This window comes from Equus caballus, chromosome 7 (assembly GCF_041296265.1).
Source record: "Equus caballus isolate H_3958 breed thoroughbred chromosome 7, TB-T2T, whole genome shotgun sequence".
NCBI lineage: Eukaryota > Metazoa > Chordata > Mammalia > Perissodactyla > Equidae > Equus > Equus caballus.
The window spans coordinates 35,301,772-35,327,425 of record NC_091690.1 but is presented as its reverse complement, the minus strand read 5'-3'; the positions used below and the strand labels follow the sequence as shown (position 1 = coordinate 35,327,425).

Below are 25,654 nucleotides of genomic sequence, written 5' to 3'. Positions count from 1 at the left end.
CAGAATGTTCCCTCAAACTCTTTCATCCCCCCTGTGGCTGATGGTGGCTGCTGAATGAAGATGTTGATGGAAGAAGCTGGTGATATTTAATATATTTATGTGCTTCAGTTAAGGATCTGTGATAGAGAGGAGATGGAAACACAGCTAAAGTGCTAAAAACCGTTTCCACACACATTTCTCAACATGTGCTCAAGCATAGCTTTTCCTGAAGAATTTTTATTCATAGTAGCAAACCACAAATATAAATTTCACTGAACTTGTCTAAAAAAAAAAGCACAAGACTTCATACACCTGGCATTAGTCATGCACAGCCACAGCTTATCTTGCTGATCAGATGGTAAGCTTCCCGAGGGAACCGTCGTCTTCCCCACAGCATTGGCGCACTCAAGACTCAGGTATTCAGCTTGTCAAATGAATTGATGAGTACAGTTTGGAGAAAGAGGGAAAGATAACCAGATACTTTCCCTCAGGGGAAGCTGGGCTAGGAGAATGGCAAGCTCAGTTCCACTCCCCGCTCAGTCACCCTCTGACATCTGTAACTGTATGTGAGACACTGCCCTCTCCAAGCCTGTTTCCTCCTCTACTAAATGATCTTCTAGTTCTATAGCTACCAATATTGAATGCTCACTTTATGCCAAGCACAGAGCTAAAGAGTACATTATTTCCTTTAGTCTGCATGACAATCCTATGAGGCAAGTATTCATTATTTCATTAGTTCAATGTTTAATCAGTGGTTTCTGGAAGCCAGGCACTGTGCTTGGAGTTAGGACTCAAGGGTGAACAGAACAACTACGATCCATGCTTTTATAGACGTTATCTTTACAGACAAGGAAACAGACTCAGAAAGATTTACTAACTTGCCTAAGACATTCAGCTAGCAAGCAGAGAGGCTGGGACTGGACCTGGTCAAACTATAAAGCCTGTGCTCTCAATCACTGTCCCATACTGTGGCCTAATACTCTACGACCTTATGAAAGAAGGTCTATTCTAAATATTATCATATCATTGCAGCAATATCGCCTATTACTAAAATATCACTGGCATTGCAAGCATTCCCATCTCTCTCTCAGCCTTTCCTTACCTGTGGGAACAATTCCAAGGCATTAACTCTGCTTAGCATTGCCAAGACAAAAGCAGCTGTTTTTCCTGTTCCAGACTGGCTCTGGGCTATGAGGTTCTGGGGTCTGTAGGAAAGAGGAGACCACTGGGCATAAACTGAATACAAGAGCCTGTGCACAAACTGAATATAAGAGACTAAAAATAACCAAGTTGGAATACCACTACCCTGGAAACTCACGGATGTGCCAGCATCATAGGGAGAGCCATCTCTTGGATTTTGGATGGCCTATTAAATCCCATCGCATAGATCCCTTTTAGTAACTCTTCCTTTCTGTCAAGAAAAAAAAATCTTGCACTTAAAGATTATGGACTGGTTAGCAGCCTCAGAAACACACACTTGAAAGGTGCATTTCTAAATTAAACCACTTTGCAACTCAGCTTCAAAAGCAGTATTTAGAAATATATAATTTATAGCTCAACTCCAAAACATATACAATCATGCCTATACAGTTGGACTACTGAAATAATAACCTATGCTATAAGCCTAGGCTAAGGATAATAATAAGAGCCTAATGTTGAACTTTCTGTTGAACCAAGCAAAAAAGGAAAAACTCATCTGATAGAAATATATCAATTTGCTAGGAGAGTTTTATTTTCCACACAAGCAGAAAACCAATTGAGATTTACTGTTTAATTCTTTTAAATGAATGACAAACTTTGATGTTTTACCACTAATGTCAGAGAAGACAAAATTTTATTTAGGTGATTCTTCTATCAACTCTCTCTAGGAGCAGAAGACATAATATTACCTCATTCTCCTGAGCCAGTATTTTTAAATGCATCTTTCCTGGGGTCTCATGATAGATGTTAGAAAGAGGAAAGAGAAGTAGGCTGGAACACTTCCACCTTCAATGACATGCACATTTTGGATGTGCTTAATTGTAGATAGCTGGTAGCCAACTTAGAATTATATGTAGGCTTCTCCTGCCATTTAGAAAAGGTCTGAGCCTTAGAAGTTTGGATTTTCTCCCTTTACATAAGTCTGTATCAGGAAATCTCTTTGTTAAAATACATTTCCTTAATACCAACTCATAAATTCCTAGGATATGAAAACCCATTTTGGAAAGTTATTCATTTTAATACCATTTGAAACAAAATATAATTAGGAAGGAAAAAGCTTGTAACTAAAGGAGATGGGAGAGGATATGTGGGTCAACAATGTCCCTGCCTCTGTATTCTAGAATGGAGAGTAGCAATATGGCTGTGTCACGCTTAGCTATCCCCCTCAGCACAGTAAGGTTAAAATATTTTACCATGAAAAATGTTCTCAATTCATTGGAGAATTCAGGTATCCTAGTGTTCCTCTTTGAGCTATATTTTAATTGCATGCAAAATGTATACAGCCCATTTTAATATTGAATATTAGAACACGAAGGCAATTCTGATGGTTTTATTATTGGCAGTGTAGTTGGTTCTGTGCTATGCTTTCCAGCATTTTCCCATACTAAAAGAGTAAAAATACTCACAGCCGCAGCTCTTCAAACGTTTTCACTGAGTAGAGTGGAGAGCTGGGATCCTTTTGTAAAACTTCGACTCGGTGACTGGATTCTACTAAGGATTGTCGGATTAACTTGTTTAAAAGTGAATTAGATGCCAAATCCACTAGAAAGAGCAAGAGTAAAAAAAAGGGGATATTGCAGGGGAAAAAAATCAAGCCTCTTCAATGACATCTAGTAAGTTGCTCCCTCCCATTTAGTGTTTCTATACCAAGCAACTGCTCCGACTCTCACCTTTCTTCTAAAAGAAGGTTCTAGAAAGAATGATGTAGCACTGAGAATTCCTTTCATGAGGATCCAGTTTTTTATGCTCTGCTATTACAGTAAACTCAAGCAAGCCTACACCCATTGCCACTAGACCTAATTTTTCTTTGTCAGCTGAAAATTCTTAACTCATTCCTGCATATTCCATTTCAACTTCCTCTAAATAAACACACCCCACTCCTAATTTAGTATTTCTTCTGATACTCACTATTTACAAAGAAAATAGAAGCAAAGACAGTTCTTTTGCAATTAAGATTATTCACTCATAGTGTCCAAGTCACGATTAACTGAAACAGAATGCTAGTAGATACATGCAAATGAATTTATCTCCTACCTACATCTTCTTCATCATCATCTTCGGTGTTATTAATAGAACCATCTAAAAGGATAGAAGAGAAATAATACACGTAACAATATATTCTGAACAGAAATGTAAAGTGTATTATCCCAATTTCTCTTGATGACTGTGTGCACTGACAGGAAGGGTCATCCAGGGGAGGAGTGGGTAAAAAGATTGGGAAGGTAACCGAAGGCCCTGAATGTTAAATTATGGGAGCCAAAGGTATCTCAGTTGCCAGGGACATGAGGAAAGCAACGCTTTTTAATTAATTAAGGCCAATCTGCTTTACCCTAACAACACTCACCTACGTTTGGGATTGTAGTACTCTTAATACCCCGAAGGTTCTTCCGGGGGTGGATGAGGTTTGAAAACTATTGAAAGACACAAATTTCAACCAATATTAGGAAGCAAGCCATCAAGCAGCCCAGTGCTCCCCCCTAACAGGCGCTGGAAGGGAGGCAGGGAAGATCACCCGAATACTACAGTGTTAGGTAACAATGGATTCCTTACAGGAATAGGCCTCCTGAATGAATTATCCTAAAATTGGTGGAGACTTTCTGCTGCCCCTGGACGTGAAGTTCCTCTTTAAAGGCCTCTAGTCTAAATGTGGCAGTCCTTGGGGGTCACAGCACAAGCAAGGGATGGCGGATAGGAAAGCGCTTTGATCGATAAGGTAAAAGCCAGCCGAGGCTAAATGGTCAAATTGGGAGACCAGAAAGCTCAGAGTCTAGTTGGGACTACCAGCTGCTTTCCCTCCCGGCACTTCCAAGTGTCTTCACTTTGCCCTTTCAAAGCAAAGGTCTTTTTCTCTCTTGTGGTCTCCTTTCCCGTGACCCTCTTCCAAATCCTTGCCACATCTCCCCTCCACCATCTGACACCCCACTCCAAAGGCTAGCGAGGCTCCCCTACCCCTCCCCAGCAGACTTCCCTCTGGGAGTGCTGTTCGAGCCCCCGCCCCTTTGCCCTCCCCGGCTCGGTGGCGGTTACGTGGCTGTTCAGCCGCTCGCTCTCCGCCGCCCCGGCATCGCCTGCCCAAAGTAACGACGCCATAGCTGCGATCGCTGCTCCCGCCCCCAGCACGTGCGTCCAGCACAGGCGCGAGGCAGTGCCTGGCCCCACTCGGCGACCAATGGGCTTTCTCAGGGGGCAGGGTTATGCGCCCGTGACCACCCGCTGCGCGGCGCGCAAGCGCCGGAGCCTGGGAAGGGGGAGGGGTGGGGAGCGGAGGGAGGGGCCCGCAGGAGGAGGGGTAGAACTGCACAGATCAGCCAGATTTTTGTTTGGCCAGCCCAGATCCCGGGCCAGGTGTTAGAAACCGGGGAGGGGGCGCGATCCTGGTGAACAGTCGCCTGCTGCTGAGCTCTGCTAAGCCAACAACAGCTTGGGACTCTTAATTGGCAGCAGTCTTCTTACCGATTTGAGAGTCCTACCTCCCTTATTTACCCCACCGCCCACTACCCAGACAATTCTCCTGGAGGTGAGGCTGGACTCCCCCCTCCCACCCCAACCCGCTTCAAGCTCTCTCCCTCGCGTTTCCCCCAAAATTCCCGCTTCTACATTACAAGACCTCAGAAAGGCTAGCGAATTGCATAGGAAAGTGGAGGGTCAAAATGGGTGTGCCACCTGGCAAATGAATTTGAATGCGAAAGATGCTGAGAGAAAGTAAAGTTGATCAATTTTAACTACTATCTCTGTTCCTTGATACCGTGATGTTTCCACGTACCGGCTTATTTTAATTTTATTTCTAATATGTCTCCCTTGCTAAAACAATCGTGAGAAAACTGTTTTCCTTACAACTTCCACCTCCTACTTGCACCTTCACAATCCAGGATAGATCCCTGGTACTACTGATGGCTAAATTCGGACAGAAGAACCAGATTTTTTTCCAGTTTCCTGACGGGAATCTTGAAATTTGGATCAGCACCTCTGGAAAAACCCGTAAAAACCTACTCATGATCTCTCCGTGGTGCTGAAGCAAGACTCCTCAGCTCTGTTCGGTCACTCTTAGGCACCTCAGTTGTTTGTTTTGAGGATGTCATATTCCTTTTCAGCCTTTACATGTGGATTCTAATAGTAAATGTTTTATCTCTCAATGGTAACTTTCTACTAATTTAAGTAGGTATAAAATCGTGCCAGCTTCTTTAGTTTTCATATGAGGACAGCGACACTTGAAAAATTACTTTTCCATTATTTTAGTGTACTAGAATTTATCCTATCTTTTATTCTTGTACTACGACAGGCCCCTGATTCTGCCTTGTCGGAGGTAGAGAAATGGTGGACAGACTAGAAAACAGGCAGATTTCAGCGCCTGCACCCCCGGCTCTCAGAACTACATTTCCCACAAAGGTGGACTACATTTCCCATGAGGCCTCGCGTGCGCGCGTAGAAGACGCAAAGCAACAGTTTCCTGTCTCGTGAAAAGCTGCGTGGCCCACGACCGGAAGGTAAGTGTGGGTCTTTTGGGGTGAGTTATTTTCTAGGTTTTACAAAGAGGAACGGTAAAATGGATAAGCAGTTGGAGGTTTCTCTTTCTCCTCTCATACCGTTTTCTCATACTTTGATCTTTTCAGGAAAGCACCGGTGTGTGAAGTGTGGGACCTCACTTAAGACCTTGTTTTTCTGTCTGTGGTGCTTCTTGGAGCTCCTGGCAGAAACTCGCAGCGCTAAGATCTTTAATTCGATTCTTAGGGAACCCTTGGACTGTGGAGTTAAGTCTTTGCTGCCTCAGAATTCTGTTTGCTCATAAAACGGAATACTGCTAGAGGCCGGGATCCCAGTCGTACGTCGGGTGGGAGAGAGGCGTGGCGACATTTTTCAAATTGGGCCATTACTTGCCCCGCAATCGTTTTTCATTAGTGATCATGGTGCGTGCTTCCTGATTCTCTGGATATTACCCCTCCTTCCTTCTTTGGTTACAATAAAGTTGATCATGGGGAAGGCTCTTTGTACTACTCAACTGGTTACTAGTATTTTCGGGACTAAAACCCGTTTTTAACTTTAAAAAATGTATTGAAACTCTAGCGGTGGCTGTTTTAGTATTTACAGTCGATGCTTAGGGCACGCAGCAATTCCCTCTTTCTGGTATTTGGCAGCCCCCTTCGGGTGTTACACGTCTGCTTGAGAACCACTGTATTTCACCTTGCGGATGGTACGGTGTGCTGGAGAAAGCACTGAATGAGGAGTCTTCAGCTCAGCTCCTCGTTTTGCCACTAATTTGTGTTACCCGCTTAACCTGTTTGGACTAGTTCTTTGGTTAAATAAGGGTTGAACTAGATAACCTTGGAAACTTTTATTTGCTAACATTGGGCCTTGAGATACATGTAAAGAAGGTAAATCATTGGACTGTTTTGCTGTAATTTGCATGTAAAAAATGCCATGTGGCTTTTAACTTTTTAAAATAGAGGTATAAATAAACACTACCTTTAATCCCACTACGCAGTTAGGCTTTGATCTTTTCTTGTGCCTTGTCTGTATATGGGTGTATGACTGAGATCATACTGTATCATTTGCAACCTCTTTCACCTAATTTGCATTTTCCATTAGCTTCCCATATTCCCAGTGACTAATATTGTAATGTCCATTTAATCCCTTTACTATTGGGTAGTTTGTTTTTACTTATTTGCAGTGAATATATCCTATGTGTATGAGTCACTCATTATTTCTTTCCCTTATAAATGCCTAGCAATGGAACTGGGTGAATGTATGAATGATGTAGCTTAAATATTATGGACAAAATGCATTTTGGCAGATAGGAATGGTCAAGGTCATTCATTTTTATGGTACACAGCTGTTTTTCCTTGAGCAAGCAAATTTTTTCTGCTGTCATTCTTCTGGCTTCAAATGCCAAAACTGACAACCCCCAGATTTTATATGTTCCTCATTGGATTAGAAGCATCAAGAACAAATAGATGATCCAATTTAAGGTGAGCAGAATTAGTGTTTTGGTCTGTACCCAAATTCATTTTGGTATTTATGTCTGCACCTGGTTCCAGATAGCAGTAGTGTGAAGTTCTGTTGCAGGGGGAATAGCCTTCAATTGACAGGCGTAATTTCTAAGGAAATCTCAGTGACAAATTTTTTAAAAAGCACAGTATTCTAGAAGTAACAACTGGAGAGTAATATATTATTGAAGTAATTCTGAAACAAAACTTGGGTTAGAATCCTGTATGTCATATAGTGCTGTTATTGAGCATCTATTACAAAGAACTTAACTCAGTTATCTCGATTTTCTATATTCCTTTAGTAATGGCGGATAAGTCCTGTTACCTTTCTTCCTTCCTTTAGGATTGTGTGGGTAAAGGGCAAGTTTTTGTTTCTTCCCTTTGGCTCTCATTATTTAGGTGCTGAGAGTATGATGTAGCCGAATCATAACCCAGTTTGAGATCATCTTCCTTTGGGAAGTAAAAGTAAGGTCAAGTTCACAAATTTCCAAAATTCTTTAATGGATAAGCTTAATGCCGAGCAACTTTAAAAACACTAGTAAAAACAACAACTCACATTGGCCAAAGGCTAAAAGGTTATAGAACAGAAATAGCGCTAACTGACTTTGCTTACTAATGTGACAAAACAGAAAGACCAGGTCTGTTTTTCTTTCTTTGGCATGACTGCTGCAATTGCTGGATTTGAGAGTGGTAATTAGGAAGTTAAATGGTATCTGATACCAAAAGGTATCTGATAATACCTAGAAAAGACGAAGGATGACTGAAGTCCTTACTCTATAATGTCCCATGGGCTTTCAAATTAGTTGTTTCTGTTTAAATAAAAGGAGAGCTATAAAGAACCAGGTTACCCCAAACAATCCTGTGAAGAGAGAGGTAAAAAAAAAAAGACTTAAGAAGGAGAAAGAGGGAAGGGAAGCTTCCTGGGCATGACACCATTTGCAAGGTCACAACGAATACCCCAACGAAGGGCAGATCTTTTCTTCTCAGTTGGTACTAGGTAATTGTTGGGAACATATATGTGCTGAGGCTTCGACTGGGGTTCTGCTCGACAGAGCATCTGCTCCCGGACACCCCAGCGTAATTCCTTCCTATGATCTTCACCAGGAAACCGCATTGAGTCCCAGTCTCGTTTGTACTCAAAATACCGGGCTACCCGGTCTACCTTGCCCCGGTTTCGGCTTAACTGGTCCAGCTTTGGGAGAATAAAGGACTTGGGTCGGCTGGCAACAATCAGGTCTTGTTCATACGCTGGAGGGCCTATTCCTTCTCTTCCTAGATAACAAATGAGCTGATCCTGAGAAATCCCTTGGTATTCATGTGGTAGATTAAATTTTTGTGAAGTATCAACTGGGGATTCCCTGTCTTCCTGAAACTGCAGATTCATCAGCCTTTGTCTTAAGTCCCAGAGATCCACATCACTTTCTGTACCAGACTCCGATTCACTGACGATCGACTCATCTGTCACTAATACTTCCCCACCTGGCTTTCTGCGCAGCACTTTTCTCTTCATCACTGGCTTCCGGAGTCTTTGGGAGGCCTCTGAGACTGTTTCTGAAGTGACATTATTTTCTACATGTGGGTACTGCACGTGCACAGGAAGAGCAGATCGCTTTCCTGGGGTTATTGACGCTTTACTGTAGGGATCATATTGGACAGACTGGGCTTCTCTTCTGACATCTCCCTCACCCTGCCCTGCACAGATATGGGTAAAAGCTGTAGCAGCTACTAACATTCGTTCTTCTGGATCCATATTGGCCCATTTTTGTCCATCAGGTCCCATGAGTTCCTCCATTGCTTCCCCTACACTGTAGGACCTTCTGCAAGAGAAAACACTGATCAGTTTTCTGATAATAAATTCCCGGCTCATAAACTGTTCATTCCCTTCTTGTCTATTATTTTATAGCAGTCAAATGGAAAAAGAATGGCTAAAGCAATCTTAAGTACAATAGATATACAGTCATGTTCTGCATAACGATGTTTCAGTCGATGACAGACTGCATATATGATGGTGGTCCCCTAAGATTAGTACCACACAGCGTAGGTATGTAGTAGGCTATATCATCTAGGTTCGTGTAGGTATACTCTATGACGTTTGCACAATGACTAAATTGCCTAATGATTCATTTCTAAGAATGTATCCCCATAGTTAAGTGACACATGACTGTGTAATAAAATACAGATTAGTACAGGGTAGTATGGGAACAGTTTGGAGGGGCATTAACTCAGCTCTAGAGAATCTGTTACCTGCTTTCATTTCCACTCTTCTTACTCACTCTTACTTTCTACTGCCTGGTAGTTCTTGCCACCTTTAGTAGCTCCTAGGACAGGACAGGTGGCTTCTGGCACAAGAAAAACTTGAGACTACATGATATGGGGTATAATGCTTAACGTACATTATGTAACTTGTACTTAGAGGGACACTTTATGTATCCAGCAGTGTTCTAAGTGCTTTACAGATATTAATTCATGTAATCTTCACAGCCGTAGGATAGGTACTCTTATTAGCTCCTTTTCACAGGTGAGTAACGTGAGGCAGAGAAAGGTTAAATAACTAGCCCAAGATTATACAGCTAGAAGTGGTAGAGCTGGAATTCTAACTCAGGGCGTCTGGCTTAAGAGTCCTTGTTTTTAACCACAAGGGTGATTTAATGCCAAAAATCATCACAAAAAGCAGTAATGTGCATGCATACACTCCTTATGCTTAAGTAATCTTAATGCATCTTCAGTTGCCAAGCTAAATCTGTTCATCCCAGTACCCTGTCACTGAAATAACTTTCAATATCCAAATCGACCAGCTAAATACCCAGGGCTAGTTTCCTCACTGGATCCAGGATAGGTATCTACTGCCCACTATTTCCTGTGTCCCTACTATTTTTCTTTTTAAACTGAAAAACGAATACATGCAGCACATGGTAATTTTAAGCAAGGATTTCCCCTCCTTCTACCAAGTTTCGCTCTCAAAAGCAGTTTCTTATAATTTCTCCAGTAATTTTCCATTTTCATATGCATGTTTTTTATACCATAAAGGAGCATATATTATACAACTCTTCTGTGCCTTTAAGACATTCTTGGTGAGCCAGCTGTATCAGCACATGTAGACTTACTTCGTTTTGTTTAAAGTTGCAGAGAATTCCAATGTAAGGGTGTACCATGGTTTATTTAGCCAGTCCCTGACTGATTTAATTAAGGCTTACGATCTTTTGTTGTTAAAAATAAATGTTACAATATCTTATAAATTTTTACATACTTGTGCAAGCATATGTGTATATTAAATTTCTAGAAATGGAATAAGTGGGTCAAAAGGTCGTTGTGCTCAATTTTGATAGCTGTTGCCGAATGCCCCCTAAAACAGTTGTAACAGCAGTGTATGACAGAGCTTGTTTCTCCAAAGTGGTGTAGTATCAAATTTTCTAGTCTTTGCAGTCAGTTTGGTAAAAAACAGTTCTCTCATAAATTTATTTAAATTGAGTAAAATTCAGCATCTTTTCATACATTATAGGTTTTTTCTCCTTTTTTGTATGAAATGCTTGTTCTATTCTCCTTTTCCTCTCAGGATGTTGGATTTTTTTAAATTGATCTTTATATTAAAATGGATTTATATATTCATGAAATACTTATGTATTAAGGAGGTTAGCCCTTTGCTGTCATTAATTTTTTCTTCCCAGTTTGTTGTTTACCTTCTGACTTTATTTTTTGCTAGTAGAAACTTTTACTTTTAGGTAGTCATATTTTTTGGTTTTCTGTAGTTTCTGGGTTTCTGAAGTGTCTTACTTAGAAATGCCTTTCCCACTCCCAGATTTTAAGAAAGTTTATTCCATATTTTCTTCTAGTACTTTTATAGTTTCATTTCTTACACTTAAATTTTTAAGCTATCATAGATATAGAAATTCAAAGGGCAAAAAATTAAATGAGCTACCTAGACTTAACATAGCCTTAGTAACACATGTGGAGATGATCTTCTATAACTAAAGTAACCATCAGTCATAGATTGTCTAGTACTGTCCCAATTTTAAGAATATAGTACAGCTATCTTCAGACTATTGAAATATGCCAAGAATTTCAACACTGACATCTAAATTACATTATCAAGACTGACTCTTCTAGCTGCTAGAGGTAGAGAAATCTTTTATCAGAACATGTATTAAATTTGACTTAAAAAAAGGATCCTGATGCTTAATTACCTTCTTTCTGCCATCAAAACTGCTTCAAGTGGGAAAATCTCTACTCCAGGTTCTACTTCCAATATGAAGTACAATCATTGACAGGTTTCTGCAGTCAAGCTAGCTCTTATTGTACCACCTTTAAGATAGAACTGAGTATTAGATGATAGAACATACAAGTCACTAATTTTACCTGAAATATTGGAAAGCAGTAGAAACTCAGAGTAGACGTTTATATTCCATATAAACAGATCTTATGATTAGAAAGACTGGACAAATATAATGAGAAGTCAAAAGGAAATGTTTAGGGAAAAAAATACCCGTAACATCAGTCCTCAATCATCTCGGCTAATGAAGAATAGAGAAATGAAATCTACAGAGATTTCCCCTAAATTCTGACTACTTAAATCACAACAATGCAAGCTGAATAATTTTTGCTACTATTTTCCTTTTCCCCTGTGAATTGGCCAGACAGGATGGAAAAGAATAATATCTGTGGATGGTCAACCCATAATAATTAAGCTAATGCTTGTATCCCTGGGCAGAAGCAAAAATCTATATCCTTTAGGCATTAAATTAAATCTCAGATACTATTTGAACCTGATGACATGATACTGACACCACCAAAGGAATCAGCGCTGAAACTGTTGCATCCTGTTCCCTTCTTTTCAGGTAGGGTGGACCTATATGATTGATTTATTCCTGGAGTTGTCTTATCATGGCTGAAAATGACATAGACAGAATCCAGACTGAGAAACTCCTAAAAAGAGTACAAGAACTGGAGCAGGAGGTACAAAGACTTAAAGAACAGACCAACAACAAGGACTCAAATATTAGAGAAAATTATTCAGGAACTGGGAAAGCTAAGCGTGCATTTGATTTCAGTGCTCATGGTCGAAGACACGTAGCCCTAAGGATAGCCTATCTGGGCTGGGGCTACCAGGGCTTTGCCAGTCAAGAAAACACAAACAATACAATTGAAGAGAAACTCTTTGAGGCTCTAACCAAGACTCGACTAGTAGAAAGTAGACAGACATCCAACTATCACCGGTGTGGGCGAACAGACAAAGGAGTTAGCGCCTTTGGACAGGTAAGGGCCACTCTACTGTTACTCAGAGCAAGCAATACCAATGTGTTCTAGGTGTACAAACTGAGGATTCAGGTTGGTTGTATCTCTGAAACACAGTATCTTTCTCTAATTCCACAGGTGATTTCTCTTGACCTTCGTTCTCACTTTCCAAATGGCAGGGATTCAGAGGATTTTAATTTAAAAGATGAAGTCAATGATGCTGCTAAAGAGATCCGTTATACCCACATTCTCAATCGGGTGCTCCCTCCAGACATCCGTGTACTGGCCTGGGCCCCTGTAGAACCCAGCTTCAGTGCTAGGTTCAGCTGTCTTGAGCGGACTTACCGCTATTTTTTCCCTCGTGCTGATTTAGACATTATAACCATGAACTCTGCAGCTCAGAAGTATGTTGGCACACATGATTTTAGGAACTTATGTAAAATGGATGTAGCCAACGGAGTGATTAATTTTCAGAGGACTATTCTGTCTGCTCAAGTACAGCTAGTGGGCCAGAGCCTGGCTGAGGAGAGAGGGCAAGAACCTTTCCAGCTGTGTCAGTTTGAAGTGATTGGCCAGGCCTTCCTGTATCATCAAGTCCGTTGTATGATGGCCATCCTTTTTCTGATTGGCCAAGGAATGGAGAAGCCGGAGGTTATTGATGAGCTGCTGAACATACAGAAAAATCCCCAGAAACCTCAATACAGGTAAGTTAAAAAAAAAAAAAAACCCCGAACACAAACAGCTATTGCCCTTAGAATATTTTAAAATGTATTCTAACATATCTTCCTCTCCTCACAGTTGTCTAAATAGTAAATCACAGATTCTGTCTTCATGAAACTTTTAATCTAACTTGTAGAATGTTATGAACACATAGGAGGGAGTGGTATCTTTTAATTTTCTTCTGTCATTGTTCCATCCCTTTAGTAACAAATAGCTGTTTGGACCAGGCCCTTAAATAAAAGGACGTTCATTTCTCTCTCTCTCTGTTTTCTGAATTTGTGTTAAGAGGTATATCATTAGGTTCTGGTGAAGTTAAAAGCTGAGCATTCAACTGTTCATATTAAATCTTGCTTGCTTTGTATTATGGAGTAGTCATACTACTGTACTTTTTTATTTTTCCTAATTTTCAGTTTCTGAAATGGTAGGAAAGGCAGGAAGAATAGTCAGGCTTTTCTTTTAAGAGCAGGCTGAGGTCAGACAGACCAATAATTCATTCCTAGGCAGGGAAATCTAGTTTTTACTCCATACTGTACAAAATTTGTATAATTTTGTTTGGACAAGTTTGGAAAAATGCCACCAGCTGTTTTTAATTTTATAGCAGTATGGTGGAGCAAGTTGACTCACTTCTAGGTGACTTGTTACCATTGAAATTTATCCTCATCTAGAGCAAGCCTAACCAGTTGATCCATGGTTTATTGCCTTTTTCTTTTTTTAATTATCAAGTTATTCAAAGTTAGGGATGGTGTTATATTTTCTTACCTATTAAATACTTAATATTGACAAAGTTTTTCCCCTCCTTTAAACCCAACTAACCCCATTTTTTAAGAACTGTTGGATGGCTGTTATGTATTCTCATACCCTATTTCTTCTCTTTCTCTCTAGTATGGCTGTAGAATTTCCTCTAGTCCTATATGATTGTAAATTTGAAAACATCAAGTGGATCTATGACCGGGAGGTTCAGGAGTTCAATGTTACCCACCTACAACAACTCTGGGCTAATCAGGCTGTTAAAACTCACATAGTGTATAGTATGCTGCAAGGACTGGACTCTGCTGCAGTACCCTGTGGGACAGGTACGCCAGGGAAATCCAAGGATAAAATCACTTACCAGAACCAAAGTTATACAGAGTTACGGGGGAGGTGGCTTTATATAAAGTTTGGAGGTGATTCTGTTGTGGTGAAGTATCCATGTAATGCTGGATTATATATATTACAGGACCAAAGATGGATGGAGTGATAGAATGGAGAAATGTTACGCCTTCTGTCATAAAGCAGACCAGTGCCTTTGTAGAAGGAGTGAAAATGCGCACGTATAAGCCCCTAATGGATCGTCCTAAATGCCAAGGATTAGAATCCCGGATCCAGCATTTTGTACGTAGGGGACGCATTGAGCACCCACATTTATTCCATGAGGAAGAAACAAAAGCCAAAAGAGACTGTAATGAGAAACTAGAGGAAGAAAATACTATTTTGGAGAAACCAGCAAAGAGAATCTGTGTTGATACAGAAATTAAAAGCATCATTTAACCATAGAAAATGCACCAGGATCTAGGAGGCAATAACTAGTTAAGTGGGTAGGTGGGTAGAAAGGAAATACAGAAAAATACTTACTGCAAGAAGTCCTAGAAATTCAGATGATCGGCTCTCTAAAAACAAAAACCAAAAAAGACCATAGGTCCTATTAAGCAAGTTCTTACTTGAAGAAGAAAGAATTCCAACATTCCGTCATTCCTTCCTACACAGAAGGATTAAGAGGTAGAAGCAGCAAAAAGCAGCTATAAAATGGAGAGCTATTTATGTACACCTGGAGGCCTGTGCCTTGTGTTCACATACATTGAAGCCCGATCCGGCTGGTGTCTGCTTTGCTGTGCTGTCCTTTTAAAAGCAAATGAGATACTCACTATCATCTGAATTCTCATAAAGAGCTTTGCCCGAGTGTCTTATTTTCTAAGACAGAAGTTAAAAATAGGAAATTTGGTCAGTTAAATATTTGCTAAATTAGTTTAGCGCCAGGCACAATAGTACCTGAAGTGACCTAACTGAATAAGACAGCATCTCTTAGAAAGCTTATCAGACTAGTGCTCTGTAAGCCACAAATAGTCTCTGGTGCATGGTTTTTTTTTTTTTTTTTTTTTACAATCTTTTACATATGTAAAAAACACTGTTCGCTCATGACCTATATAAAAACAGGCCAGGTAGTTTACTAACCCCTGGTCTAGTGGTTTAAGGAAAGCTCTTACAAGAGGAGATATCCAAGCTCCATCTTGCACAACCACTGGGAGCCAGTTAAAGTGGGAATAAAGAAGCAGTTTTAAGTGTGTCTAAGGCAGAAGATGCAGTTTGTGTCAAGGGTTAAAGATGACAGCTCTTGCATTCAGGTAACTGTAAATACAGTAGTATGGCTTGAGTGACAAAAGCATAGTTTAGAAAGGTGAGCAAGGATGTTTGTGCAGCCTTGTAGGCCTTCCCCAAGACGCTTAGATTTTATCTTCAGAGGCCACTGGGAAAAAACATGAAAAGCCAGAGTTGTGTAGCAAAAATACTGCTCTGGGTATGGTGTGGACTGGATGAGGGCAAGACAGTGGGACCAATTAGGAGGCTGTTGAAGTAACCAAGAAAATAGATGATGATGGCCCAGACTAGATTTGTACTGAGGGGGGTGGAGAGAGTAGGTGAATTTGAGATTAAGAAAGGAGAAGTAACAGCACTCTGTGGTTGAGAGAATGGGAGGTTCAAAAGTAGGAAGCTTTCAGGATAAGTCCGAGGGTCCGATTTAAGCCTATTTGAGACACACTGGGACAGGAACATGAAGTGGGGCTTTGCTTGTTCTCAAAGTTGATAACCTTCAAAATATTACTAAAACAGCAATATTTATTCAGAAGAGTTCAAAGTTCTCTTAAATACATTATCCTTTATAGCAATTAAAATAATAAAGTAAATGAACTGAGACCTTTTGCCTCAATAACAGTTTTCGTCATTGCAGAATGTATTATCCACATTTATGATATAATATTATATGTTTTTGAGATCCAAAGTTTTATTCATCAACCAACAAACAGTTTGTTCCTGGGGCCAGCCTGGTGGCACGCTCTGCTGCAGCGGCCTGGGGTTCGCTGGTTCAGATCCTGGGTGTGGACCTATGCACCACTTGACAAGCCATGATGTGGCAGGCGTCCCACATATAAAGTAGAGGAAGATGGGCACAGATCTTAACTCAGGGCCGGTCTTCCTCAGCAAAAAAGGAGGACTGGCGGCAGACGTTAGCTCACGGCTAATCTTCCTCAAAAAAAAAGTTTGTTCCTACCTATGTTCAAAACTGCATGTATACAAATGTGGTTTATCTCCTCAAGCTGCTGGCTAAAATATAACTAACATATGGGACAATGAGAAACAATGCTATCATATAAATAGTAAAGTGATCCAAAAGCTTAGTAGCAGGTGGGCTACACAAATAAGACTTCATTGGAAAAGTTCCAGGTTTAGGATGTAAAATACCGTAAAAAAAGTGAAGTGACCTTGTAGTATTGAAGAGTAAGAAGACATGTAACAGGGCTGGCCCAGTGGCGCAGTGGTTAAGTGCGCACATTCCACTTCGGTGGCCCAGGGTTTGGCAGTTCAGATCCCGGGTGCAGACGTGGCACCGCTTGGCACGCCATGCTGTGGTGGGTGTCCCACATATAAAGTAGAGGAAGATGGGCACAATGTTAGCTCAGGGCCAGTCTTCCTTAGCAAAAAGAGGAGGATTGGCAGCAGATGTTAGCTCAGGGCTAATCGTCCTCAAAAAAAAAACCCACTAAGATTTATTCTAAATAGTCAATTGTATGATCTAGGTCTTCTGGATTTTGAATCATGTCCTCAGTTTTTGGGACTCGATCTGCCAACATTTCATAATGCCCTGAATATTCTTAAAATATGATTGCTTTCTCAATTTTGATGTGAAGATCCTTTTGTTTTTAGTGTAATCATTGAGCATAGTAGAATATCTTCACTTAAACATGTAAGGACAAACCAAAGCATTTTATTTTTTTCTACTTCCTACCTTATTTCAATGTACCTTCACTGGCTTTAGTTTTTGAGTTAAAGAAAAACCTAGAAAAGAACAGAGTTTAAAATAAGTCACTCCTTATTTTTAAAAAAATCAACTCTAAAGAAATGCTACATGAGACAAAAAGCACTAATTAAAAAGGCATGCTTGGAAGATTCTATGGAGGCAAAGGAGTCAGAGGAGCAAAGGCTTAGATCTTAAGTAAAATCCTTTCAAGGTGAACTAGATTACACTATCAAATCTAGAAGAATAAAGATTTAGTGACATTATTTTTGGTAGTTACCACAGGAAAACTTCAACCATAAAAGTCCCAAAATGTGGGGCTGGCCCCATGGCCGAGTGGTTAAGTTCGCGCGCTCCGCTGCTGGCGGCCCAGTGTTTCGTTGGTTCGAATCCTGGGCGCCAAACCACGCTGAGGCAGCGTCCCACATGCCACAACTGGAAGGACCCACAGCGAAGAATATACAACTATGTACCAGGGGGCTTTGAGGACAAAAAGGAAAAAAATTAAATCTTTAAAAAAAAAAGTCCCAAAATGTAATTTTGCAAAACTTCAGTTATTGAAGTAGTGTTTGTATAAATTCCAAAGTCTCTGACCCATGTAAGGACTAAATAAATGTTAGCAGTAAAGTAGGGCTTAGATCTTACTTTCTACATTGGAAAAAGGAATTATTTCAGTAGGTTGTGCAGTTTAAATCAGATTATATATAAATATACAAAATGTTACATATGTGATGTACATAACATGTAATATGTAACATGATATATATAAAATACATATTAATATGATATATATGTAAGTAAAATGGTGCTTTGTGAGAAGTATTACACCATTCAACGTTCATGCAATACAAAACTACCGACTAAAAAGATAGAATAGAGGAAAGTAGGGACAGAAATGGAGTAGGACTCGGGGCTAGGCGTCCTAGACAACGCTAAAGCCCAATGAGAGTTTTTTATGGCATGTGTACTATACTATATGGTGATTAGTATGTTATTTTCTTTGCATTTAAATTATGGCACACTTACTTTTTTTCTTGAACGTATGAACATGGGTGTTTGCAAATAATAAAATACAAGCTTAAGTAAGGTCCACAGGTAACTGCCAGTTCTTTTTCTTTTCTTTTGACATAAAGACCTGATAATCCTTTCTCTTTACTTGGGGGGGAACTTTCACGTAGAAGCTAGAGCAGCTTATATTTTGAAGATAAATAAAGAGAATATTGACCAAAATGCCCGGCAGTACCCTCTCTTCAAAAATCTTAAGACTCAGTGTCATCCTAGGTTTAGCTAGTTGCAAGTGAAAGGATCTCAAGGGTGGAAGGAGAGGACTTTAAACTAGGACAGAGGGGCTGGGTGAGTAGTTAGATTCTAACCACTACAGGGAGGCCACTGCAGAGTTACAACAAATCCCCTGCCTCTGGGGAGGTTAGCCTGCGGCTCTAAGCCGCAATATTAGAAAACAAAACAAGGCAACCAGAATCCAAAGAGACAACAAAAGGGGGAAATAATTCTAACAGGTTAAAACTCACTAATTCAAATTCCTCTTAGAAAGCTACTACAGTCACACACCTGCAGAACAGAGAAAAGAGATGATTTCCAAAGAAATAATGACTACTAAACATAGAAAAATATGTTTAATATCATTAAATCAAGCAAATAAAAACATTAAGATATCCTTTTAGATTGGTAAGATTTTTCAATACTTAGTGCTAGTCAGTGTGGAGAAATCTGCACCCTTACTCCCGGTGGGGGGGGGTGGGGGGGGTTGTAGATATCAATTTTTCTAGAGAGCACTCTGGCATTATGAATCAGAATTTAAACAGTACCATAATTTCTAAGCCACAGTCCACTTCCAGGAATTATTCTAAGAAGATAAATTGGACAAAAATGCAAACATGTATATGTTCAAGTAACCACTACTATGCTATTTTCTGATGATGAAGAAACTGGAAAAACAAATATCATTAGTGGATTGGTTAAATAATATATGGCACAGTATGCCATAGCAAGAAATACCATGCATCTATTAATGGTAATGCATATTCACAACAGCCAAGACTTTGAAGCAACCTAGGTGCCCATCAAGGGACGAATGGATAAAGATGATGTGGTATTTATACACAATGGAATACTACTCAGCCATAAAAAATGATAAAATCCAGCCATTTGTGACAACATGGATGGACCTTGACTTGGTATTATGCTAGGCGAAATAAGTCAGAGGGAGAAAGTCAAATACAGTCTCATCTCACTCATAAACAGTAGATAACAACACACAAACATAGAAACAGAGATTGGATTGGTTACCAGAGGGGAGGGGGGGAGGGAGGAGAGTGAAAAGGGTGATTAGGCACATGTGTGTGGTGATGGATGGTAATTAGTCCTTGGGTGGGGAACATGATGTTATCTACACAGGAATTGAAATATAAGGATGTACACAAGAAATTTATATAATGCTATAAACCAATGTTACTTCAATAAAAAAAGAAAAAGAATGGTAATGCATACCTACATTTGACATAGACACGTGTTCCTGAAATGTTACTAAGGCATAATCTGCTTTTTAAATGAATATGCTTTATTATATTAAAAACATACAGTTATACAAAAATAAATACATTTTATAAATATGATCATGTAAATACATATTCATAATGCATATATCTGAAGTAAACCCAAATGTGAACAGTGGTTTTTTTGATGGTTATCTGTGGCTGATGGAATTTCGAGTATTTTCTTCCTTTCTTTATATGTGCTTAATATTGCTTGGATTTATTTCTAAAAACAATGAAATTGTATAATTCTTATAATCAGAAAAAAAGGCTTATTTTCATTCTGTGGTAGGACTATAGGGTTCTTCAATTTTACCCGCTATCCTAACTCATTAGGGAAAGAGATTCTCGCACGGTTACATCCAGAAATTCACAAAACGGGTGTGTAACTAGAGGGTGAGGACGCTTCCCCCTTTACAACAACAACAAAGACGCGAGTCTGCACCATCTGCCCAGGGCGTGGTTACCGTCTCGGCCGCCCGCGGCCTCCGGGGAAGCCGGCGCCCTCGCTGGCTCGGGTCCCCGCGCCCCCGGCCCCGTCCGCCTCGCCGGGCGGCGACCCGGCGGTCCAGGCAGGCCGTGGCGCGGGAGCGGGGCGCCCCACGGGCGGTCGGCGCACATTGTGACCTCGGGGGGCTCGGGCGCGCCCAGGGCACGGCACCGCTTAGACGCGCCTTAGGGAGCAAGAAGCCGGGTTCACCAGCAATGCCGAGGCTAGGACGGCGCTCCAGGGGGGACAGACAACCAGGGGAGGGAAACTCCAACTCCGTGCTACTCAGAACCCGGCCTCTCCTCAGCAGGGCCGCCTGCCCTCGGGGGCCCGTGCCGCCCCCGCCCAGCCTCCGCCCGCTTACCGGTCCCGCCGAGCCCGCCCGCCGCACCGATTCCGCCGCCCGGCTAGCGCGGCTCCGCAGGCTTCGGTTAGCGCTCCTCAGCTCGCGCAAGCGCACAGCCAGCCCACGCGCCGAGGCTGCCGTTAACCGACACACCCGGAGGTTTAAACCAGAAGAGCGAACCGGCGCCCTCGGCCCGCCCTCCCAGCCTCTTATTGGTCCTGAGGGTGAGCGTCTTCCAGGCCTACATTCTGATTGGTGCACCTTTCCTCTTGGCGGTCCCCCAGGGCGGGAGGAAGCCCGGGATTTGGGCTGGCTAGGAATTGCCGGACCCCGTCCGGTCTCTGGCGCGTAAGCGGCACCCGTGGCCGCGTTGCCCTCAGGCGTCACCGAAGGGGAGGAGAGGATTCTCAAGCGTCGGTTAACGGCGAGGTAGCTGGGTTTCTGGAGAGGCGGTCTTAACGTCGCGTCCCCGCCAGCTGAATCGGTCTCTGCCCTTCCCAGCTGCGGCTGCGGGCCGGCGGCGTCGGGCAGGGAGGGCGCTCAGAGCGGGGCTGGAGGCGTGTCCGGCGGCCGCGCCGCTTCTCCCGGACGGTCGCCTGGGCCCTGCGGCGCTCGGCGCTCGGGCTCTCGCGGCTGTCTCCCGGCCCCGTGGCCGCGTCTGCAGCCCCTCCCCGCGTTCCTCTCACGGTGCTCCACACCCTGGCGTCCTTGCTGGAACGAGCACGCGCTTGCGGCCTTCCTCCGGAGTGCTCCTGTCCACTCCCTTCACACAGTCTTCCTCTTAAAAAAATTGTTTTCCTTTGGTGTATGTACCTGGAAAAAAAGGTCTGGTGTTTTGGGAATTGCTGAGGATGAGACCTAAAAAAGAAAGAGTAGAGGTCCCCACAGCTCAATATCCTGCAGCATAACTAAACTTGTCTCCAGTCCTGCGCGTTCTGCTTATATCCCGTCTCACCCGATAGGCAGGTGCCTGCTTGTTGACAAGTTCAATTTCTATTTCTTAAATCCAGGCTTCAATGGGAGGGAAAAAATAATGTTTAATTCTTTTCCTCCCAACACTTCATATTACTTCTTCCTCCTCCCTCTTTGTCTCACGGCCTTCACACTACCACTAAGGCGATTTGGATTTGTTGGGGGAAAGAAAAAAGAATAAACAAAGGAGAAGATGACAGAGTGGGTTGTGAAGCTTTGAATGACCCTATACCTAGATCTCCGATATCTTAGCACTGCTTTAGTGCACACATTCTTTCCCCACCTCGTGAACGAATGTCCCATGTTCGGGTTTGGTCATCTGATACCTGCGTGACTTTTCCTTTGGCATCGAATCTCCAATCAGTCTGCCTTAGAAACAAGAGTAGATAGTCATTTTTCTCACCTACTGCTTTGATCATTCAATATACTCCCCCACCCATTAGTTTCCTGTTATCCTTTATGTTAGAATTTCATCTTTGAAAACTTTAATCGGTAACAACTTGAAGGATCTATCTGCTGTCATGTTTCAAGTGGTATCCTGTGTTCAGCTCAATCCTTGTTTTCTGGTGGATCACTTCATCCTCCAACTTTGCCTAGATCTGATAATAATCCTCATGATTCCCTGAAATCTGCTGAACACAGATCAAAAAACCTTAACCAAGGTATGGAAGAAAATCCTATTCTTGCAAACCAAATTGCATCTTTAAAAAAATTTAGTAAGGAAAATTTCAAACATATAAAAAAATTATATGTAATGAAGCCCCATGAACTCAATGCCCAGCTCTGACAATTATTAACTCATGACCAATCTTGTTGCTTCTGTATCACTATCCATGTACACCCTCTTGTATTATTTTGAAGCAAATTTAAGTATGATTTCTAAAAAAAAAGGAACTTTTAAAAGCATAACCACAATACTGTTGTCACACCAAAGATATTTAATGTATTTCCTTAATATCATCAAATATCTAGTGTTCAATTTTCTACTTGTCTCATCATTGTTTTTTCTTTAGTTTGCTTGTTTGAACCAGGATCCAGTCAAGTCCACGTGTTGTGATTGGTTATGTCCTTTAAGTTTCTTTTATTTTATAATTCCTCCTCCATCTTTTTTCCCTTGCAGTTTATTTCTCGAAGAAACCAGGTTGTTGGCCTTGTGGGGTTTCTGATAATCTGGATTTTGCTGATTAGATCTAAGTGACGTAGTTTAACATGGCTTCCTTACCTTTTGGTTGTAACAGCTCTCTTTCAGATGCTTTCCCTAATTAGGTCTAGCTGGTTTATTAATGCACGAGCATCTTTATGCATTCAAATATTACTTTCAACTGGTTGTGTTGTCATGCTTAAGTTAATCACTCCTTTATGATATCTTTGCTTACCTCACCCCTTTTTTTTTTGACTTTTTCAAACTCCTTCAACTGTAGTCCTCTCTCATCTGACAAATTATCTCCAATCTGTCACGTTTCCAATTCTTCTTTCTTTCTGTCTTCCCAATACTGGAGAATCCAACAACGGCATAAAGAACAGCAAAATGAAAACAACTCTCCCTTGGCCCTGCTGCCGTCTGTTAGCCTTCTTGTCCAATCTCTCTTCCCTGTTTCATTGCTCAGCTGTTCCTTAAGTTCCTGCCTTCTGGATTCTACCCTCATCAGTATATTCAAACTGTACTCTCAGGGGTCACCAGTCATCTTCTTAATAGTCAACTCCACTTGTTTTGCTCAGTCTCATTCTATTTTACTTTTTTTTGAGTGTGTTTGATAATTTATTCAACAAATATTTATTGAACACGTGTGTTAGGTACTGTGCTGTGTCTTAGTGATTTGATGATGAATAAAAAGACACAATTCCTGCCCTTATGAAGCATCCGGTCTGATAGGAGAAATTGACATTGATCAAACAATCACAAATTATTGTACAATTACAGCTGTGTTCAGTGCTAAGGAGAGGCAAATGGTCCAATGAGAATATCTGGTAATAGGGAGATTTGACATAATGTTACTGAACTAAGAGCTAAATGATAAGAAGGGGAAAGGAGTTTTCTAGGCAGAGGGAAGTACACATGCAAAGGCCTATGTGAATAGAAGCTTGGAAGACTCAAGAAATTGAAAGCAGACAAGCAAAGAGACAGAGGGTATAATGGGGCCACAGAGGGAGGCAAGGGCCGGATCATGTAGGTCGTGTGGGCCAAGGCAAAAGATTGATCTTTACCCTCGGAACTGTGGAAACTCACTGAAGTGAGGATTGGGATGTGTTATGTGATGTACTCGGGTTTGCATTTGAAGTTTCATCTTGGCTGCGTTGAGGAGAATGAATCTGAGGAGGGCAAGAGTATATGTGAAGACCAAATGGCAAGCAGTAACAGTGTTCCAGGTGGAAGATGGTGGTGGCTTAGACTACGGTAGTAATAGCCAGAGATAGCAAGTAGGGGACAGATAGAAACATTTAGTGGATAAAACCCATAATGTTTTGAACATGGATTGGCTGGGATTGACTTATGAGAGGATGTCAGGTCATAGATTATTCGTAGGTTTCTGGTGTGTGCAGCTGGATGCCATTTTCTGAGATAGGTGATACTGGAAGAAGCAGAGTTAGATTTTCGGCATGTTGAATTTGAGGTGCCCTTAATACATCTAGGGAGAGAGAAAATTAGGCAGTTGGAAAAATGAGTGTGGAGGTTAGATGCAAGGTATGGTCTTGTGATATTTGCATATAGGTGGATGGTAGTTTAAGTAATGGATGAGAATGAGGTCTTCCAGGAGCGAGTATAGAATGAAAAGAGAAGGCAGTCTACTCTCCTCTTGAAACTCTCATCTGTTGAACTCTGTGACACCACCCTGTCCTGGTTCTTCTCCCGCCTCTTCTTTTCTGCCTCTCAATTGTTGCTGAACCCCAAGGATTGGTCCTTTTCTTTTTCCCTTAGACAACATAATAGTTTTGTTGCTTCTGCTGTTCATTTTATGTGAGATAATTTCAAAACCTAAATTTCTAATCCTTACCTCTTTCCTGAGTTTCTAAAATCTGTCTTAACTGAATACTAGAATTTCTATATGGATATCTTTTCATCTTCCCAAATGCAACAATCTGAAACATTACTCATCTTTTCCTTCTGGATTCACCCTTGTGATTTCCGTGTTACTAGAGGTGTTATTATCATTTCCCTATGCTCCCAACACTTAAAAAATGATCATTTTTTACTCTTTCTCATCCCATATATCTCATAATCATTAAGTTCTGTCATTTGTTCCCTTGTAAATTCTCATCTCGCTCTCTTCTATTTCCTCTTTTGACTACTAATCACTAGTTCAGCCCTAATTATTTCATTCTTGGGTTCTTTTAGTAATGCGTTTAATAATATGGGAGGATATGACATAGTAATTAGGAGTGTAGGCTCCGGGCTCGTATTATCTGGGCTCAAATTCTGACTCCTCCACTCCCTAGTTTTGTGACTTGGGCAAGTTATGTGGCCTCTTTTTGATTCTATTTTCTCACTTTTAAAATAGAGATGATAATCTGACTTCCTTCATATGGTTGTTGAATTAAATGAGAGATATTGATAATTAAATGAGAAAATGTGTGTTAGTACAGTGTCTACCAAATTGATGATAATAATAATCATCACTGAGATGCCAATAATCACTGAGGGGCAGATATTGTAGAAATTGATATAGAGTGAAATATGTTGATGTAAATCAGAGTTTCTCACCTTCAGTACTGTTGATATCTTGGACTGGGTAATTCTCTGTTTGGGAGGGCTGTTCTCTGCATTGTAGGATGTTTAGCAGCAGCCCTGGTGTCTACCTACTAAATGTAGTAGCATCCCAATAAGGACAATAAAAAATGTCTCCAGACATCAACAGATGTCCACTGTGGTGACAAAATCATCCCTGATTGAGAACCAGCTGTTAGAAATAAGAGGCTAAGACTAGACATGTCAGGTTGTGAATGAGGTTTTCTTTGTACCATGTTTCTTTGTATCTGGTGTACTTCTTAAAGGTGCTTAAATTTTTAGAAATAAGAGAATTAAGAGCTGAGTAGAGTTCTTTTGTGTGCAGAAGGAAAATACCAGGACATTTCTGTGCCCACAGTTCGAGGAAAAGTAGTAAAGTTAAGCCAGAAATTAAGTGGCTTCATAGAAAGTAG

General features: G+C 41.1%; 4 protein-coding genes across 46 annotated transcripts in view; 2 read left to right on the top strand and 2 right to left on the bottom strand.

The window, feature by feature from the left end:
• Positions 1-5,910, bottom strand: part of DDX25 (DEAD-box helicase 25) — a 24,065-nt gene extending 18,155 nt beyond the window's left edge. Inside the window, exons 1-6 of one of the 6 annotated variants that reach the window (XR_011440863.1) lie at positions 4,207-4,439; positions 3,524-3,590; positions 3,214-3,258; positions 2,586-2,721; positions 1,298-1,390; positions 1,082-1,184 (exon numbers count right to left, since the gene is read on the bottom strand). Coding sequence is in view for 4 of the 6 variants with exons in the window: in XM_014741339.3 (XP_014596825.2) it covers positions 1,082-1,184; positions 1,298-1,390; positions 2,586-2,721; positions 3,214-3,258; positions 3,524-3,590; positions 4,129-4,269 (585 nt within the window). In the remaining 2 variants the exon portion in view is untranslated. Of the gene's footprint in view, positions 1-1,081; positions 1,185-1,297; positions 1,391-2,585; positions 2,722-3,213; positions 3,259-3,523; positions 3,591-3,729; positions 4,471-5,762 lie in introns of those variants that run through there. The other 5 variants (XR_011440862.1, XM_001505093.6, XM_014741339.3 and 2 more) reach the window with 5 other exon arrangements.
• PUS3 (pseudouridine synthase 3) lies at positions 4,402-16,058 on the top strand. Of its 4 annotated transcripts, none has more exons than XM_001505092.7 (6): positions 4,402-4,696; positions 5,459-5,663; positions 11,993-12,410; positions 12,528-13,093; positions 13,992-14,182; positions 14,326-16,058. In XM_001505092.7, the coding sequence occupies exons 3-6, from the start codon at positions 12,039-12,041 to the stop codon at positions 14,634-14,636; spliced, it is 1,440 nt and encodes a 479-aa protein (XP_001505142.1). In that variant the 5' UTR covers positions 4,402-4,696; positions 5,459-5,663; positions 11,993-12,038; the 3' UTR covers positions 14,637-16,058. The 4 variants fall into 4 exon arrangements, with proteins under 4 accessions (XP_001505142.1, XP_070129995.1, XP_023500864.1 ...); XM_023645096.2 differs by lacking the exon at positions 4,402-4,696 and adding an exon at positions 5,790-6,083 and having other exon boundaries at positions 5,611-5,663; XM_005611689.4 differs by lacking the exons at positions 4,402-4,696; positions 5,459-5,663 and adding an exon at positions 5,922-7,142.
• HYLS1 (HYLS1 centriolar and ciliogenesis associated) lies at positions 7,637-20,939 on the bottom strand. Of its 9 annotated transcripts, none has more exons than XM_023645098.2 (5): positions 20,564-20,694; positions 17,149-17,198; positions 14,721-14,755; positions 11,342-11,459; positions 7,637-8,977 (listed from the first exon to the last, which is right to left on the bottom strand). In XM_023645098.2, the coding sequence occupies exons 4-5, from the start codon at positions 11,353-11,355 to the stop codon at positions 8,050-8,052; spliced, it is 942 nt and encodes a 313-aa protein (XP_023500866.1). In that variant the 5' UTR covers positions 11,356-11,459; positions 14,721-14,755; positions 17,149-17,198; positions 20,564-20,694; the 3' UTR covers positions 7,637-8,049. The 9 variants fall into 9 exon arrangements, with proteins under 9 accessions (XP_023500866.1, XP_023500867.1, XP_070130010.1 ...); XM_023645099.2 differs by lacking the exon at positions 20,564-20,694 and adding an exon at positions 20,177-20,283; XM_070273909.1 differs by lacking the exon at positions 20,564-20,694 and adding an exon at positions 18,687-18,704.
• LOC138925117 (P2X purinoceptor 6-like) overlaps positions 20,402-25,654 on the top strand; it is a 21,940-nt gene continuing 16,687 nt past the window's right edge. For 20 of the 27 annotated variants that reach the window (XR_011440889.1, XR_011440886.1, XR_011440874.1 and 17 more), the window contains exon 1: positions 20,837-20,974. The gene's annotated coding sequence lies outside the window, so the exon portion shown is untranslated. Of the gene's footprint in view, positions 20,770-20,836; positions 20,975-25,654 lie in introns of those variants that run through there. The other 7 variants (XR_011440892.1, XR_011440885.1, XR_011440891.1 and 4 more) reach the window with 3 other exon arrangements.

Bases quoted from the DNA above. Each gene is read 5' to 3' on its own strand.
- PUS3 (XM_001505092.7), top strand. From the start codon at position 12,039: ATGGCTGAAAATGACATAGACAGAATCCAGACTGAGAAACTCCTAAAA. The intron at 13,094-13,991 runs GTAAGTTAAAAA...CTTTCTCTCTAG, and splicing joins CCCCAGAAACCTCAATACAG to TATGGCTGTAGAATTTCCTC. The intron at 14,183-14,325 runs GTACGCCAGGGA...TATATATTACAG, and splicing joins TGCAGTACCCTGTGGGACAG to GACCAAAGATGGATGGAGTG.